This window comes from Trachypithecus francoisi, unplaced genomic scaffold (assembly GCF_009764315.1).
Source record: "Trachypithecus francoisi isolate TF-2019V2 unplaced genomic scaffold, Tfra_2.0 Lachesis_group11, whole genome shotgun sequence".
Classification (NCBI taxonomy): Eukaryota; Metazoa; Chordata; class Mammalia; order Primates; family Cercopithecidae; genus Trachypithecus; species Trachypithecus francoisi.
The window spans coordinates 116,555,774-116,573,439 of NW_022681456.1; the positions used below are offsets into that span (position 1 = coordinate 116,555,774).

General features: G+C 40.5%; 1 protein-coding gene across 2 annotated transcripts in view; it reads left to right on the plus strand.

Annotated features, from left to right (window-relative positions):
• The window catches only part of ARHGDIB (Rho GDP dissociation inhibitor beta), a 21,025-nt gene extending 5,008 nt beyond the window's left edge, over positions 1-16,017 (plus strand). For both annotated transcript variants that reach the window (XM_033222775.1, XM_033222776.1), the window contains exons 2-6: positions 7,388-7,580; positions 8,101-8,184; positions 10,073-10,149; positions 13,191-13,254; positions 15,313-16,017. In XM_033222775.1, coding sequence (XP_033078666.1) covers positions 7,400-7,580; positions 8,101-8,184; positions 10,073-10,149; positions 13,191-13,254; positions 15,313-15,512 — 606 coding nt within the window. In that variant the 5' untranslated portion in view covers positions 7,388-7,399 and the 3' untranslated portion in view covers positions 15,513-16,017. The remainder of the gene's footprint in view (positions 1-7,387; positions 7,581-8,100; positions 8,185-10,072; positions 10,150-13,190; positions 13,255-15,312) is intronic.
• Positions 16,018-17,666: the final 1,649 nt, after the last annotated feature.

A 17,666-nucleotide genomic window follows, 5' to 3' on the forward strand; every position in this document is an offset into this window, starting at 1 on the left:
CTCTGAATTACCCAGGTAATTTGTTTAATCTAAACTTAGGAGTTCTACCTTTTCTTGTCCTCAGTCCATTTAGAGCTGCATTAATGAAACAGATGATGCTCTATCCTGACATGGGTGTAAATTTTTAAGTGTAATTCACTTGCAATGTCTTGGAAATTTCACTGAATTTGCAAGCAAAAACATTGATTTATGCTATGTCATATGCACACTGTGAGTAACCATCCTAATTTAATTTGACATTTTAATTGAGCCTGAGAAGATTAAGTCCCCATCTCAGCACATCTAATGCTTGCCAATGCTTTGCTGAATAGCCAATATGGGGATGTGAGGGCTCCACTGTGAAAGTTAATCTGTGTGGGCATCTGTGAAGCAGAAAATAGAGAAAACTGGAGTAGTAAGTCAGTGGGAAAAAATAATATGGGCTTTGGGGCCTAACAAATGGGGCCCACATTAACCTGGTTAAACATATAGTTGTTAATTCTCCATTTCATTTTTCCTGTGCGAAGGACCAAAGTCAAAAACAAACAAAACCCAACTCTGCCCTTTGTGGAATGGGAGATGAGCAGCTGAGGAAGGTGAGGAAAGTCCATCCAGAAGATTCTATGCTGATGGGCTGAGTCCTCCCCAACCTCCCTTTTACTTCCTCTTTTCTTTTCTCATTTCACAAGCTTCTTTAAATTAGGGAGCATTCGAGTCATTCAATTAAGAAGGGGCCTCAGAGATCTTCTCATGCCACGGCTTCATTTTGCAGAGGATGAAACCGGGGACCAGTGAGGTTAAGCAACTTGCACGAGTTGCGCTGAAACATCGTTATCTGACACTTCCCTGCTTTGTTAAAACTGTCTCTGTAGAGCTTGCAAAGAAGTACTGACCTCTGCTTGTGCACCTCCAGGTAGATTCCCAAGATGACTAACAAACTCTAATTTTATTATAACTTCTTAAAGACAACTGAAGCAATAAAGCATAGTGCTTAAAAGTCGGACAACCTGGGCTCAGACATTAATTCTACCTACCACATGGTATATCTTCTTTAGGCAAGTTACTTAACCTGAACTTTAGTTTCCTAGTCTGGAAAAGAGAATGATGATGCCAACAAAGTTATTGTGAGAACTACATAGACAATCCTCTAGAAAGCACTTAGCACTACATGTGATAACTATTATAATTTGTATCAATAATATCAATATTATCAATAGGAAAATCAGTTGTCCTTTAGATGATGGCATTGGAAAACAGTCTGTAGAATTTTCTTTCTTTTTTTTTTTTTTTTTGTTTTTTTGAGACAGAGTCTCGCTCTGTCGCCCAGGCTGGAGTGCAGTGGCCGGATCTCAGCTCACTGCAAGCTCCGCCTCCTGGGTTTAGGCCATTCTCCTGCCTCAGCCTCCCCAGTAGCTGGGACTACAGGTGCCCGCCACCATGCCCGGCTAGTTTTTTTGTATTTTTTTTTTAGTAGAGATGGGGTTTCACCATGTTAGCCAGGATGGTCTCGATCTCCTGACCTTGTGATCCGCCCATCTGGGCCTCCCAAAGTGCTGGGATTACAGGCTTGAGCCACCGTGCCCGGCCCAGTCTGTAGAATTTTCATAAAATTCCTATTCTCATTTCAACATGCATCCATAAGATAGGAGGATACAAAGAGAAAATTGTTGTTTGTGGTTAAATATGCACACAGATAATTTGAGAAATCATTGTCAAACTATATACGCCATTTATGGCTGGGGCTTCAGGAGAAACGGAGGTTACCCAGAGATAATGTTAAAAATGCAGTACAGGCCGGGCGCGGTGGCTCAAGCCTGTAATCCCAGCACTTTGGGAGGCCGAGACGGGCGGATCACGAGGTCAGGAGATCGAGACCATCCTGGCTAACACGGTGAAACCCCGTCCCTACTAAAAAATACAAAAAACTAGCCGGGCGAGGTGGCGGGCGCCTGTAGTCCCAGCTACTAGGGAGACTGAGGCAGGAGAATGGTGTAAACCCAGGAGGCGGAGCTTGCAGTGAGCTGAGATCTGGCCACTGCACTCCAGCCTGGGCGACAGAGCGAGACTCCGTCTCAAAAAAAAAAAAAAAAAAAAAATGCAGTACAATGCTTAATAATATTTACTGTACTTGAGTTTTTGCTGAAGAGTAGATTTTAGGCACTCTTGCCACACACACACAAAAGTAGGTGAGATGATGGATACGTTAATTTGCTTGACTATAGTAACTTTTTCACTATCTATGTATCCCAGACATATTTTACACCTTAAATATATACAATAAATACCTTTTAAGAAATTGATTCATAGGAGGTATTTATGTATTCCAGATGTTAATCTCTTGTTAGTATATGCATTGCGAATGTCTCATTTTTAGAATCCAGACCATTACTCTTTTCACTATCTATAGGGTGATATTAGGAAAATAAATTTTAAATGCTTGTGTAATTGAAACATTTAATATTTTCTTCTATGTCTCAGTTTTTGCACTTGTACAACGTAACTGACTGTGCCTACCTCTCACAACATTGCAATGACTGAGTGAAATAACGCATGCATAGCACGTATCCCATAATAACTGAGTTTTGGGCTCGTAAGTGTTCAGTAACAATTTGCTGTTACTATTATGGTACCCTTTATTATGCAAAGACCTGTTCGGTGAAAGAAAAATAATTTTATGTCTGGGAGAAAAATAGGTCAAATAAAATAAAATAAAATATGCAGCATCTTTTGGGGATTCACATACATTTTATTTTTTAATTTTTAAATTTCCTTTTAAAGATGAATTCTATTGCATATATTTAAGGTTTACAGCATAATGTTTAAGGATACACATCGATAGTAAAAATGTTACTATGGTGAAGCAAATCAACATATCCATCATCTCACATAGTTACCCTTTGTTTCTGTGCCAAGAGCAGCTAATGTCTACTTACTTAGCATGGGGATTCACATACATTTTAAATAACAAAACACAGACAGATATTCTGTCCTATTCACAGGTGAAATAAGGTAACTGGATGGTAACTTAGCTGACACATGACTGCAGGTCAGGAGAAATATGCAGAGGCCTTAGAAAAGTAATTGTCTAAAGATGATGTGCCCTAATCCCTCATCTCCCAAGATGAGGAAAGTCAGATCCACAGTGGTTGCAACATTCGGTTAACAGGGAAAAGCCAGTTAGTAGCAAAGCCAGAACCCAAACCCAGGCATGCATAACAAGGCCTAGTTCAGTGAAGAGATCATTATCCAAAATCAAACAGAATGACCACGGAATTCTCCTAAGGGGCTATTTCCTGTACCCATGTGCACCTGGGCTTCTCTGCCAGGTTTTGTGGTCACGCACCCTCAGACACAGTTGTCACCTGATATCTTCTGCTTCAGCATATTCAACATTTTGAGTAGGTGGACTCTCAGCTTGAGACAAGTTGTGTCAATGATCTGGTGGAGCTCCAGGAAAAAGCAAGCTTCTGGCCAGGCACCTGTAATCCCAGCACTTTGAGGCCAAGGAGGGTAGGTCTCTCGAGCTCAGGTGTTCAAGACTAGCCTGAGCAACATGGGGAAACCCCATCTCTACCAAAATAACAAAAAAATTATCCAGGCAGGTGGCATGTGCCTGTAGTCCCAGCTACTTGGAAGGCTGAGGCAAGAGAATTGGTTGAGTCCAGGAGGCAGAGGTCGTAGTGAGCCAAGATAGAGCCACTGCCCTCCAGCCTGGGTGACAGAGTAAAACGATGTAAGGAGGGAGGGAGGGAGGGAGGGAGGAAGGAAGGAAGAAGGAAGGAAGGAAGGAAGGAAGAGAGGAAGGAAGGAAGGAAGGGAGAGAGGAAGAAAGAAAGAAAAGGAAGGAAGGAAGGAAGGAAGGAAAGAAAGAAAGAAAGAAAGAAAAGAAAGAAAGAAAGAAAAGGAAGGAAAGGAGAGAGAGAGAAAGAGGGAGGGAGGAAAAGAAAGAGAGAAGGAGCAAGCAAAAGCAAAAAAAACAAGCTTCCTCTCTAACACTCCACCCTCTGCTTCATGCTTCCACAGTTTTGAGGCTATGCTCCTAATCTGGAGATCTTGAACCCCAATAAGTCTATAAAGGACTTCAGGGGTCCACAAATCCCTAGATCATATGCACAATATCATGGGTTTATCTGTTTTTTTTTTTTCCTTGAGATAATTACCATCATGTTTATCAGATTTTTAAAAAAGAGACCTGTAATCTCCAAAAAAAAAAAAACAAAAATAAGAAATCAACCAAACCGGGAGGACCCTTTAGTATGGTTAGATTGCCAAACTTCCAGCCTCTTCTCTACTCTGAAGAGTAATTTAAACATCCATATGGCTTGTACAGTGTCTTGTAAACAGTGGGTGCTCACCAAATAATCATAACCCTAATTTTGCTTTAAAAGACTTTCTCTGAGAACTTCTCTTCCTGTCCTTTATTTGCTGTATTATTACTTTTTCTAATCAGCTTTCTAGAATGAGCTAGTTTGGGATCACCTGGTCTCATATCCCTTTTTCTTATGCTATAATTAAACCAAATGATTTTAATGTGGCCCTGAATTTCCCCCTTTTGACTGCAACAAAATTTTATGCGGAAATCCCACAGTATCCTCCACTCTTTAATATCTAGATAAAGTTATGTCTCGATTTTTATGAAACAATTGTTATATCTGTTTGCAATGAATCAAAAAAATATAGAACACAAGCCTCAGATTTACTAATGAGAATATCAAGACCTAGATGTTAGATAAATGGATGTGCCGATGGTCACACAGTTAGAAGGTGGCAAATCTTGTCCTATACGTAATCCTTTTCTCTCCCTCTCTCGCTCTCTTTCTCTTTCTCTCTCTTTCTCTTTTCAACATTGAGATTTGAGGCTGCTTAGTTACAATTTCCTGGAGGTTACTGAAATCATCTTGAGCCAGTGACTGGATGTAATGTTACTATCTGATGGTCAGGTTTCATTCAATCAGGAGATTTGTTAGAACCAAGTGATATAGTTCAGAAAGCCTGACCATGGGGGCTGGGATGTCTTCCTCTATAAATAATTGTTTTGATGCTTGGTCAGCAGGTTTGTTATGTGGCCCCCATCCTCCAGGGGTCACCAGGGTTCTGGGTAGGCCCCTGTCTCATCTGATTAGTTTTATCTGGCTTGCTCTTCATCTGCCCCTTAATGATTGGCATTAAACTACCCACAACCTACAACATCCACACGCTGCATCCTTCATTTTTTCCAACGAGTTCATTCACTTTCCCTGAGTGTTGTTTGGAACACGAATTGCGTTAGTCACTATATTTATTCTGCTCTGCTCTAGAGTGTCATCTTTGAGTGGTGCTGGTTCTTCAGCTGAAGCAAGAGTTGCCATAGGAACAGGACTACATGTTTTCTTCCTGTACAGGAAGTGAACCTGGGCATTGCAATGCTGTTTTCAGAGTTGGTCAAGGCTAGCTCATAATGTTTGGCTGCTTATTTAGATGGAAGAGACTTGATATTATTAAGGATATTATTTCTTTCTCTCTCTCTCTCTTTTTTTTTTTTTTTAGTTCCATTAAAATTGCTCTCATTTGGCTTTACTTCCAAATTATTTTTCTTCCTCTTGCCAATGATAGTGACCTTGAAACTCAAAACCAGAACTGATTTTGGCCAGAGATATCTTCACTCCTGGGATACTTTATTAAGGTTTGCAGAGCCACTCAGGATGTGATGTGACAGATATTTTCTTATAGTTGTGTCACTTAGGAGCAATGAAGACTTTAACCACAGGCAGGGAAAAGAGTTACCCTCAAAATAGAACTAAGAAAATCAGAAAACGATCTCCTTGCCCAAATAACTCCCTGGCAGCCATCTCATATGGCTGTCAGCCACAGGGTGTGAAATTCTTCCCAGAGGGTCTTCTTCCTCTTGGTTAGTATACTGCCTCTCATCCAGCTGTGTGAACCTGGGCAATTCTCTTAACTCTGGATCTCACTATCCTCAATGATTACATGAACCCCAATGGTTCATTTCAGGTCTGAAAAGCTGTGACTGTACATCCTCTAAGAGGAATAATTTTTGAATCTACTATTCAGTCATTAACCCTTAACAAGTAAATAACTTGCCTAGATTTCTCCTCAATGTTTTAACACAAAACAACTAAATATAGATAATGAGAGATGAAGGAAGACTCCAGGGTATGCCCAGGTGGGGCCTTAGAAGGTCAATGGAGACCTGGGAAGGGGAGAAAGAGAGAGACTGAAAGGGAAGTGGATCCAGAAAAGGGAAATGGATGGACAAATGCTAAGGGCAAATTTGTACTTACAATTTTGTCTGGAGGAATTTAAAGTGTCCTTTGCTATTTTTTGTGGCATTTAAAAAGAACAGAATATATTTAGATATAAAACCTTATATATCAATCAAGGAAGTTTTATGAAGTGCCAGAACTATGCAAGTGTTTGGGGGGGAATTCAAGAAAAACAGCAAACCTAGTACTCACCCTCGAGGGGTGATTAGCAGTGTTGGGTGTGAACCATGCAGGCACCTGGGGCAGGTATCATAAAGGTCAATGGTTCCTCATGAGTCACCTTTGAGGCATTGCTGGAGTTCAGGGACGGATTCCATTAATAGGGAGAAGCCAACTATTCTTTTTTTTTTTTTTTTTTTTTTTTTTTTTGAGACGGAGTCTGGCTCTGTCGCCCAGGCTGGAGTGCGGTGGCCGGATCTCAGCTCACTGCAAGCTCCGCCTCCCGGGTTTACGCCATTCTCCTGCCTCCGCCTCCCAAGTAGCTGGGACTACAGGCGCCCGCCTCGTCGCCCCGCTAGTTTTTTTTTTTTTGTATTCTTTAGTAGAGACGGGGTTTCACCGTATTAGCCAGGATGGTCTCGATCTCCTGACCTTGTGATCCGCCCGTCTCGGCCTCCCAAAGTGCTGGGATTACAGGTTTGAGCCACCGCGCCCGGCCGAAGCCAACCATTCTTTGGCAAGTACTCCGCCTCTCTCCTCTCTCTCCTGCCTCTCTCCACCATTATCACTCAGACTGTGCATGCTGCAGGCTTTGATGCTAGCCAGGCTGGCTGGATTTGGAGGACTGTGATAATGCTACAGCTTTTTGACTGGGCTTTTGCTTCATTTGTTCAGGAGTCTTTGGGCCATGTTGCTTTGCTCATAGTATGTTATTCACATATGAGTGATTTCTTTCTTGTCAGTTTTGTTCAATGAATAGAAGATACTACAATGAGCATAGAGAAATTCAGGCAGGTCAGAGAAATGACTAGAATACGTTCGATTATTATTTCATAGAATTGAATGAGATTGAATTAGGAAAAAAATCAGGAAAGTGACTGATGATCAGAGAAGTCCATGAGGGTAAGGAGGCTGCTAACAGCAGCCCCAGAAACGTCTTTTATATCCACGACTTCTGACTAATGGACGGTCATTCTCTCTCCCAGAAATAGATCAAAATGACTGAAAAAGCCCCAGAGCCACATGTGGAAGAGGATGACGATGATGAGCTGGACAACAAGCTCAATTACAAGCCTCCACCGCAGAAATCCCTGAAAGAGCTGCAGGAAATGGACAAAGATGATGAGAGTCTAACTAAGTACAAGAAAACGCTGCTGGGAGATGGTCCTGTAGTAACAGGTATGTGTGTACAGAGAGCAGGGTGGGTGGAAGGTCCCCGGGAAGAAAGAAGACATTTCGACTGCTCAGGAGCAGCAGCAAAGGGAAGAAGACCAACTGCTTCCAGGAATAAGTAAGCAAGCACAATTTATATATGTTGATTAAAGTTATGAACTGTGTAATTAAGTCTTCTTAAGAGATAAGATGCAAGTCAGCCGTGAGAGAGGCACACATAACACACAGCAGGGATTTAGAAAGAATTCCAGACTACCACTTAGAATTGTATTTCCCTCTCTCCATTTTCTCTCTTTCTTCTTTTTTCTCTTTCTCAGTCCCTACTGAACCATTCATCTCTTCCACATATACCATAGCAGAACAAGACATGGCCCGGAGATATAAATGGGCAGTGCCCAATTAGCAGAGTACCTGACCCGTAGCCACTTAGGAAATGTTGGATGTCAATAATTAGTGCAATAAAAATGCACACACCCACTACACACGTGTCTCTTCTTGGTACTTACATTCCCTTTTGATCCTGCAGATCCGAAAGCCCCCAATGTCGTTGTCACCCGGCTCACCCTGGTTTGTGCGAGTGCCCCAGGACCAATCACCATGGACCTTACTGGTATGTAGACACATCTGTACTGTTCAGAGGCGGCCTAAGATATCACAAAGAAAACTTGGTCTCTGTCTCCTGTTCCAACAAAAAGAAAAAAACTAGTGAATCAGAGAGGTATATATGCTAGGACCAGTTAACAAATCATTGTTCTTAGAGTGCCCAGTATTTACCGTATTTCATGAACAGCCCGATCTTTATCTCTATTTAATTGAAGAGAGTGCAGGCATACACATTTGATATAGTTACAGATTTTTGTCTCCACGTGATAGTAAGAGAATTGTTATTTATGCAATAAACACTGCTGATGGAAATATTAAGAAACAAATTGTGTGCTTCTGAAATTGTAAGGTTTATACAGTCTGAACATCAAAGTATTGATCTTTTATCAGCTACAAAACTTAGCGGAAGGTGACAAGCAATCCTGAATTATGCTAGAAATTCCACTGATATAGATTGAATTGTTTTAGCTTGAAACTCTGATTCTTGTTAAATAAACAATGTCCCTTACTAAAGGCATACAAATTAAGATGTTGTTATTTTCTTTCACCTTTTTGTAACTAAGGGTCAAGTCTTTCCCTGAGACTTAGGGCTTGAGGAGAAGGAGAGAGACTGGGAAGGGGGTTATTGTGGAGGAAATGGGCATCAGAGGGGAAAGAGAGGAGAATCATGAAGCCAGGAGATTGGGGGCATCAAAGGCAAGTTTTTAGTGGGGAAAAAAAAATAGTTACCAAATGAAAAAATTGGACTGTTGTGAGACAGACAAAGCATAAGTCTGGAACAGTAGGCTCAGCTAGCAGCAGAGTAGTTCCCCTCTCACAGGACATAGCCAGTCTTTACCTTATATGGGCTTTTTTGTCAGAGGGAGGAAATCAGAGGCTGAGAAGGCACATTTCCTGTTCAACTGAAATCATTAGAGCAGGCACACACGCAAATTCAGCTACCCCCACATGCTCACATCTCTCCAGGAGAGAAACTCACACTCTCTTACCAGAATTCAGAGTCTTCCTAATATTACCAGGTGCAGCTGCCAGCTTGCAAGATAAGGTCTGAATTAGCGCTAAAGAAATCTGTTCCGTTCAGCAGGGCCTGGTGGTATTGCAAGGAAAACTTTGTCTCTGTCCCCTTTCCCAGCAGAGGAAACTCAAATTTGGTTTTCTGTCACAAACCAGCTGCTATGCATGAAGAAAAGCATAGAGAGCGATTACCTCCTTAATCAGGGTACAAGAATTAGGGACAGATCCTGGTTGTATGGAATCTGAAGCTTTTATAACTTCAGTGATATTCCTTAAGAAAAATAGTATGATATTGCAAATGAAAATACAAGAGTAAACACAAAGGTGAATATTTATTTAAAGTGATAAAATGAATAAAAACAAGTAGAATTCTAAAAACTAGAAAATGCCACAAACATCACCAGATCTATAAAAACAAATAGCTGACACTCCTAAATAATATTTTTATCATATTTTTTATTTGAGGGGTAGGGGTATATTCTTTAATAACCTCTTCATTTGACCAGTAATATAATTCTCAATGAGAGAACAAATTGACCAAAAAAAGATTTATCTTCACAACTCATTACTGGTAATGGCTTGTATATTTTTAGCATTGTCATCAAACTTGGGGGCAGGGAAACTCTAATGTTTTCCCTAACAGAGCTGTAAGATTTCAGGCATTACGTGTGTGTGTGTGTGTGCACGCATGCACATGTGTGTGTGTGCTTGTGTGCACATGCACACGCAGGACTAAACTCAAATACTCTGTGAACTGAGGGCCCTATGAACCGTGCATGTTGTGCTGGTAGGCCCAACAAATTTCTCCAGGGCTTAAAAGTCATTTATTAAATTGTGTATCTGCTTTTGAGGATAAACTCTCTCTAAATCTTCCTCTACAGGAGATCTGGAAGCCCTCAAAAAAGAAACCATTGTGCTAAAGGAAGGTTCCGAATACAGAGTCAAAATTCACTTCAAAGTAAGTATCCTGCCTTGTGTGCTTTTGTAAAGTTAAATCTTTTCTTTAATCCGTGACTGAATTTCTTGCATGATCATGTTGAGGTACCTTTTATTTGTTTCTGCCCCAGTACCCCCAAGCTGGGTCTGGAATGTCCTCTTCCTAGCCCTGAGGGCTACCTGTTGATACCCACCCTTGCTTCATGCCTTTTCCTAGCCAGGACTTCTTAAACTCTTCATTGTCACTTAAGCCAATCGGATCCCTCTGTCTGTGAACTCCAAATACATCCACGAGGCACATGCTACTTTGTGTTGTACCACCTGTGTCATTTCTTCTTCATACAACATAAGCGCCTCAGTCTAGGGTAAAGTTGTACATCCCTCCTTTCCAATATTTCACACAGAACTTTGTAAATAGCAGATAGTTCAGGAATATATATTGAAGAGTGGACACGTAAGTGAATCAACCAATAGGAAAAGAAAATGGAACAGAGAGGGCCTCAGCTCTAATTGCTCAAGGATTATAAAAATCCAGGGTGTGTGATCTTTGCTAAAGAACTGGAAATTACAATTATAGCTGTGGAACAGGTAACCAGGAAAGAGGAAACTAAATAAGAAATAAACTGACATCTAGTAAATAACCATATGTCCCAATGAGTAGCCAAAATCACAAGAAAAATAACCTTGACTTTGAAAACAAATAAGTTAGAAATGCAGTGTTTGCACTTAGTGGTTTATGTTTGCTTTGGTGGCCTCTCATTCCCACTTAGCCTCAGTCTCCAGGGCCTGGGCTCCACCAAGGAAGACTCCATCTGCTTTCTCTATTTGCACACTGGGAGCTTCTTTCCCCAAGGTACAGGATATGATTCAGAGTCCATGGATGACCCCTCCCTACCCCATACAAATATGCCTGAAAATAATTTCATCCTGGAAATATTTGTGGATACCTACTCTATAATGGACACTGAGCTAGGGTTCACTTACTTGTTTCCTGTCGTATTATGTATTATTGAAGCACCTGAGGGTTTGGTAAGGCATTATGTCAAAATATGCCTAGAATGGGTTGCACATCAGTTTCATTTTTAATCATTGATACTGTTGTATTAATTTGTCTATTTGGTAAATCGGTTTTTCTCAAATGAAATGCAGCGGGTAAATTTTGATGTGAATAAGATGAGAAGGAAAACTCTGGAACAGGGCATTCTCTTCTGGGTGGGAAGGCAGAGGAGGAATGTGGTATGTGGGTCTGTGTGGTCAGGTTTACACATTAGGATGATGCAGGAGTAGGCCACAGAAAGGGGCTTTTGAGTACTCTCTAATTCAGAGATTTGATGGCTCTCTGAGTAACCTACATAAAGTTGAACCATCCTGTGTCTTCTCCCAGCATGGTGCTACAATTAGAAGAAATGCCAGATCAAAGGTGAAAATCCTTGAAAAACAACTTAAATCTTCATTGAAGTCTCCTGAAAAATGTCCAAGAAAGTTTGCATTTATAACACCAGTAACACCTGCTAAAGTCCTCTTTCACGATCTCTGTTAGCTGCACTCAATGTTCTTTTTCTCCTCCCAAACTTCTTAGTACTTTCTAAAAACCTGGCCTAGGGTTGCTCTTTTAGGTTCTCCCCAACTGTGTTTCTACCTCCCAAGGAAATGTGGTATCTCTGACTTCTACAGCTCTCACTTTGATTCATAACACCAAGGCTTCTTCTCCCTGGAGTGGGAGACACAATAGGGATGGGGATGTAGCCAGAAGAAGAGGATTCTATGAATATTCACAGTTTTATTTCACCCGCCCCAAATGTATTTATATTAAGTGGACCCACTTGTAGAGCACTGGTGAGATGGTAGGCTCTTTACTTATTGCTACACCAATATAATTCTTCTTCTTAGGTCTTTCTCCCACTAGGTGAAAGGGATAAGCCTGGGGACATCTAGAAAGATGCATTTGTTTTCCCTATTCCTATGAGCTACATTTGAGACTCAGAGTAATTAGAAAGTCTGGGCTTTATTTTATCACAGTCTCTTTGATGACGCTAATTTTTTTTTTTTTTCTGACAGCTCTTCATAGATTTATATTACAGATTTACCCTGTGACAGTCAAGAATCTAAGCTGGCAGTGTTCACCGCTCTGCCACCTCCCTGCCAACAAAATAAAAGATAGCACTAGTTGATTGGTTTAACTATTGTGTCCAACACAAAAGGCCAGCTATAATTATTGTTGAAGAAAAATTATTTGAAGATGCTTTAATTCTTCACATTGGTGAACAGATAACCAAGCCCTTCGGCTAATGATGCAATGTCCACTTTAATTTGTTTGTATAGACATAACCACTGTGTAAAATTAACAGACAACCCAGGTTAGTGCCAGGTGAAATGAATCATGGAAAAACAAAGTTCTTCGGCTGTCTACATTTTCATTCTGCTTTACTGAATTTTCTTTGAAAGGCTTGGGAAAATAGCAAGATCTCAGACAACGTCTGAAAATGACAGACATCCAAAATATTTGCCAGATACAAGTGAATTTCACGCACTATTTCAGTTATATTGCAGGCACAGCCATCTTCTAGACATGAGTTTTCCATTACAGCTTTCCTCCTTGTTATTTGTTTTTTGTATGATAGGTGGATCATCTCTGAGGTTGTAGTTTTTAGATATTTACATGATGTGCTCTACCGGTATCTTCATAACGTTTACTAAGACAAGGATGGTCTCCTGGTCACTAGTATTGGAGAGGGAAAGTTCAAGGTCATTCTTGGGACCACTGAGAAAGGAGAAATACAATGAAGAATATTGAGACCAATATGAACTACTCCTCTCTCCCGAAACGGTAAAAGTCAAAATGTTCGAAAAGTAAACCAGTTTGGCAATGTTGCGTTTTATGATTTCCCCTCTCTAATCTTTGCTTCACAGCCATGCTAAATAATTATAGAAACGCCTATTCTGAACTAAATCTTTAGTTTTTTCATTTTCAGAGAAGATTTAGCTAGGCAGGATCAGCATGAAAGATGAGAAAAAATGAAAGACCCTCTTAATCTGAACAGCTTGGTTCCTTCCCATCTGCAGGTGAACAGGGATATTGTGTCAGGCCTGAAATATGTTCAGCACACCTACCGCACTGGAGTGAAAGGTAAGGGAACCCACATTTCCACACTGTCCCAAACTGCTTTTCATTGATACCTTAACTTCTGGTTATTAGCAATTTTTAGCTATAGACTCAGATGAGAATATGATCAAAGCTGTGGATGCTGGCTCTAGGAAAAGGCACAAATACACCTCTGATCTAGACAGTGACAAGTCCAGTGCTCAGGGGACCTCATTTAGACTGCATCAGCTGCTGACCTTCAGCAATCAGCTTTTTGGATTCAACATTATCACTCATAAAGAAGAACAGTCACCAAGATAGGTTTGAAGGAAATAAAGTATATAAAAATACTCCACAAAGTAAGAAAAAAAAAAAAAAAAAGCAGTTCACAGGTACAAAGACCAAGTGTCAGAGAAACCCAAGAAAGAAAAAACTTGCCAGGTGGTATGTGAATTTGGAGTGGGAGTAGGTGGGGTGGCATTGGAGGGAAGGGACAGGCAATGCTCAATTTCCTAACAAAGAAATAGAAAAAAAAATGCTTTCTAGGATTGAAAAAGCCTGTCTAATTAAAAGAACATGACAATATTACTTAATCTGCAATTCTTCTTGACATGCCTTGGGAATCTGCCTTCAATTTTCTTTCATTAATATGGGCAGAGAGAAATGAGAGGTGGGAAGGTGATGGAGGCACTTTACAGTTCCTTTCTACCTGAGGGTCTGTCCTCTCCAGAGGTGAGAAACAGCAAAGCATGCCTCAGTTTCCACCAAATTGATAAGCAAGATAGGGGAGAAATTATCTGATAAATTTGTATGACATAGAGGACCAGTCAATTTCTCAAATCCCAGAGAAGACCATTGACCTGAAAGATATTGATTGGCCTTTCCAATACCTAGTCTCATGAAAAAAAAAAGTTTAATTTCCTATTTTCCTTTGCACAAAGCCCATATGGCCTCATTTCAACCAAAGGATAGTGACATGTCTGTAGCTGTTTTTTCAAACTTATTAACAACACTTAGCCAACTATATGCCACCTATCTGCCTATTTATGCTTTTCAATGCCCAACTATTCTTAATATATATTCCAGTTCACCTGCAAATAAACTTGATTGGCTATTCTCACCATTTGTCCTAGTTCTTCACTTTTTTTTTTTTTTACCAACTTACTGCTGTTCTTGTTCCATCCAATTATTCTATCCATGAATTCTGATCACCATCTGTTACTTTATCTCCCCCAACTGATATGTTCATAGAATGATAGTTCGTAGATAGAAGATCCTCAAAGTCCATCATACACACAAAGAAATGGAGGCTCAAAAATGTTATATGACTTAGGCCATTGCAGGACTAAGATCAAACTGCAGTCTCAATTTGTTTGAGTTTTTTAAATGGTGTAGTCTGCTATATCTCCATTAAAAAAAAAAAAAAAAAAACAGGCTTAATCCCCATTGATTTAGGGCACTGGTTCCTCAACTTTACTTCAGAATCAACTGTGTAGTTTTTTAAAAACACTGATCCTTGGGACCCACAGAAGGTTACTGAACCATAGCCTTTGAAAGTAGGACAAAGGAAACTATTATTAAAAGGCACTCCAACTTAAACAATGTTTAAAGAATCGTTTTTTAAAAAAGATGCCTCAGGGCCAGGTGTGGTGGCTCACACATGTAATCCCAGAACTTTGGGAAGCCAAGGTGGGTGGATCACCTGAGGTTGGGAGTTCGAGACCAGCCTGACCAACATGGAGAAACCCCATCCCTACTGGAAATACAAAATTAGCCAAGCGTGGCGGTGCATGCCTGTAAGGCCAGCTACTCAGGAGGTTGAGGCAGGAGAATCACTTGAACCCAGGAGGCGGAGGTTGCGGTGAGCCGAGATTGTGCCTCTGCACTCCAGCCTAGACAACAGGAGCAAAACTCCGTCTTAAAAACATAATAATAAAAAATTTTAAAAAAGAGATGCCTCAGGTAAATCTCATGTTTATTTAGGCTTGGAAACTATTGCTCTTGGCTTTAATCACTGTAGGCTGTACTCCAGATTCTCCAGTTTGCAGTGTGTGTTTTTCCTCTGTCAGGCTCTTACCCTAATGAACTCTTCTTTCTTCCTAGTGGATAAAGCAACATTTATGGTTGGCAGCTATGGGCCTCGGCCTGAAGAGTATGAGTTCCTCACTCCAGTTGAGGAGGCTCCCAAGGGCATGCTGGCCCGAGGCACATACCACAACAAGTCCTTCTTCACCGATGATGACAAGCACGACCACCTCAGCTGGGAGTGGAACCTGTCGATTAAGAAGGAGTGGACAGAATGAATGCATCCACCCATCCCTTTCCCCACCCTTGCCATCTGGAAGAATTCTCTCAGGCGTGTTCAGCACCCTGTTCCTCCTCCCTGTCCACAGCTGGGTCCCACTTCAACACTGCCCACATTTCCTTATTGATGCATCTTTTCCCACCCTGTCTCTCAATGTGGTCTCTAGCACAAGAGGCGTAAAACCGGGCTTTCACCCTGCCTCCTCCTTCTGATCTTCCGTCAGGGCCAGATCTTCCACATCTCCATCTCAATACACAATCATTTAATATTTCCCTCTCTTACCCCCATTCGAGCAACTAGAGGCCAGGAAATGGGCAAACTATCACTAACAGGTCTTTGACTCAGGTTCCAGTAGTTCATTCTAATGCCTAGATTCTTTTGCGGTTGTTGCGGGCCCAATGAGTCCCTAGCCACATCCCCTGCCAGACGGAGTTCTTCTTTTGTGAGAGACACTGTAAACAACACAAGAGAATAAGAATAAAACAATAACTGCATATGTTCTGACTGAGACCTTCATTTCCCTGCTTTCTTCCTTTGAACAAATATGATAACTGGATGGTTCACATTCGTGAGTTCCCCAAGAGGGGATGGGGATGAGGAAAACACACAAGAGGAGATATTTACATCATTGGGAACAAATTGGTCTCGTATTACACTATAATAGGTAATGTGCATTCAGAATACAGCCAGTTGGAAATCTGCATTTTACTTATTTAGTTGGTTATTTTTAATTTCAACTTTTATGTTAGATATAGAGGATACATGTGCAGGGTCGTTACATGGGTATATTGCACCCAAGTAGTGAACCTAGTACTAACTAGGTAGTTTTTCAAACCATGCGTCATTCCCTCCCTCACCCCTCAGATAGTCCACAGCATCTGCTATTTCCACGTTCATGTCTATGTGTGCTCAGTGTTTAGCTCCCACTTATAAGTGAGAATATATGGAAGTGGGTTTTCTGTTTCTGCATTGCTTTGCTTAGAATTATGGCCTCCAGCTTCATCCATATTGCTGCAAAGGACATGATTTTACTTTTTTATTATGACCATATAGTATATCATGGTATATATGCACCATATTTTTATCTAATCCACCACTGATGGGCAACTACATTGATTCCACGTCTTTACTATTGTGAATGGCACAACAATGAACATACATGTGCATGTCTTTTTGGTATAACAATTCACTTTCCTTCGGATATATACATAGGAATGGGATTCCTGAATCAAATGGTAGCTCTGTTTTAAGTTTTTTGAGAAATCTTCAAACTGATCACTCTCCGTATGTTAGTAAAAATATTATGCCTTGGAATGCTAATGTTACTCCTAAAAATTGGAGTACTCTCCTTGGCCTTAGTATAGAGATAAAAGGTATAGATGCCCTCATTACTTAGAGTTGCTTTCCACAGTGACTGAACTACTTAACTGCTTAAGTTATATTCCCATGAACAGTATATAAGCATTCTCTTTTCTCTGCAGTCTCACCAGTGTCTGTTGTTTTCTGATTTTTTAATAATGGCCATTCTGACTAGCGTGAGATTGTATTTCATTGTAGCTTTGATTTGCATTTCTCTGAAAATTAGTAACATTGAGCATCTTTTTTTGTGTGTGTTTATTGGCCTCTTGTGTATCTTCTTTTGAGAAATATCTGTTTATGTTCTTTGCCCATTTTCTAATGGGGTTGTTTTTTGCTTCTTGATTTGTTTAAATTTCTTATGGATTCTGAATATTAGACCTTTGTTGGATGCATAGTTTGCGTATGTTTTCTCCCATTCTGCAGACGTCTGTTTACTCTATCAATAGTTCCTTTTGCTCTGCAGAAACTCTTTAATTAGGTCCCACTTGTCAACTTTTATTTTTGTTGCAATTGCTTTTGATGACTTAGCCAAAAATTACTTGTCAAGATTGATGTCGAAAAGTGTATTTCCTAGGTTTTCCTCTAGGACTTTTATGGTTTGAGGTCTTAAATCTTTAACTCATCTTGAGTTAATTTTTTCATATGGTGAAAGATAAGGGTCTAGTTTCATTCTTCTGCATATGGCTAGCCAGCTATCACAGCACCATTTATTGAGTAGGGAGTCCTTTCCCCATTGATTGGTTTTGTTAACTTTGTCAAAGATCAGATGGTTGTAGGTATATGACTTTATTTC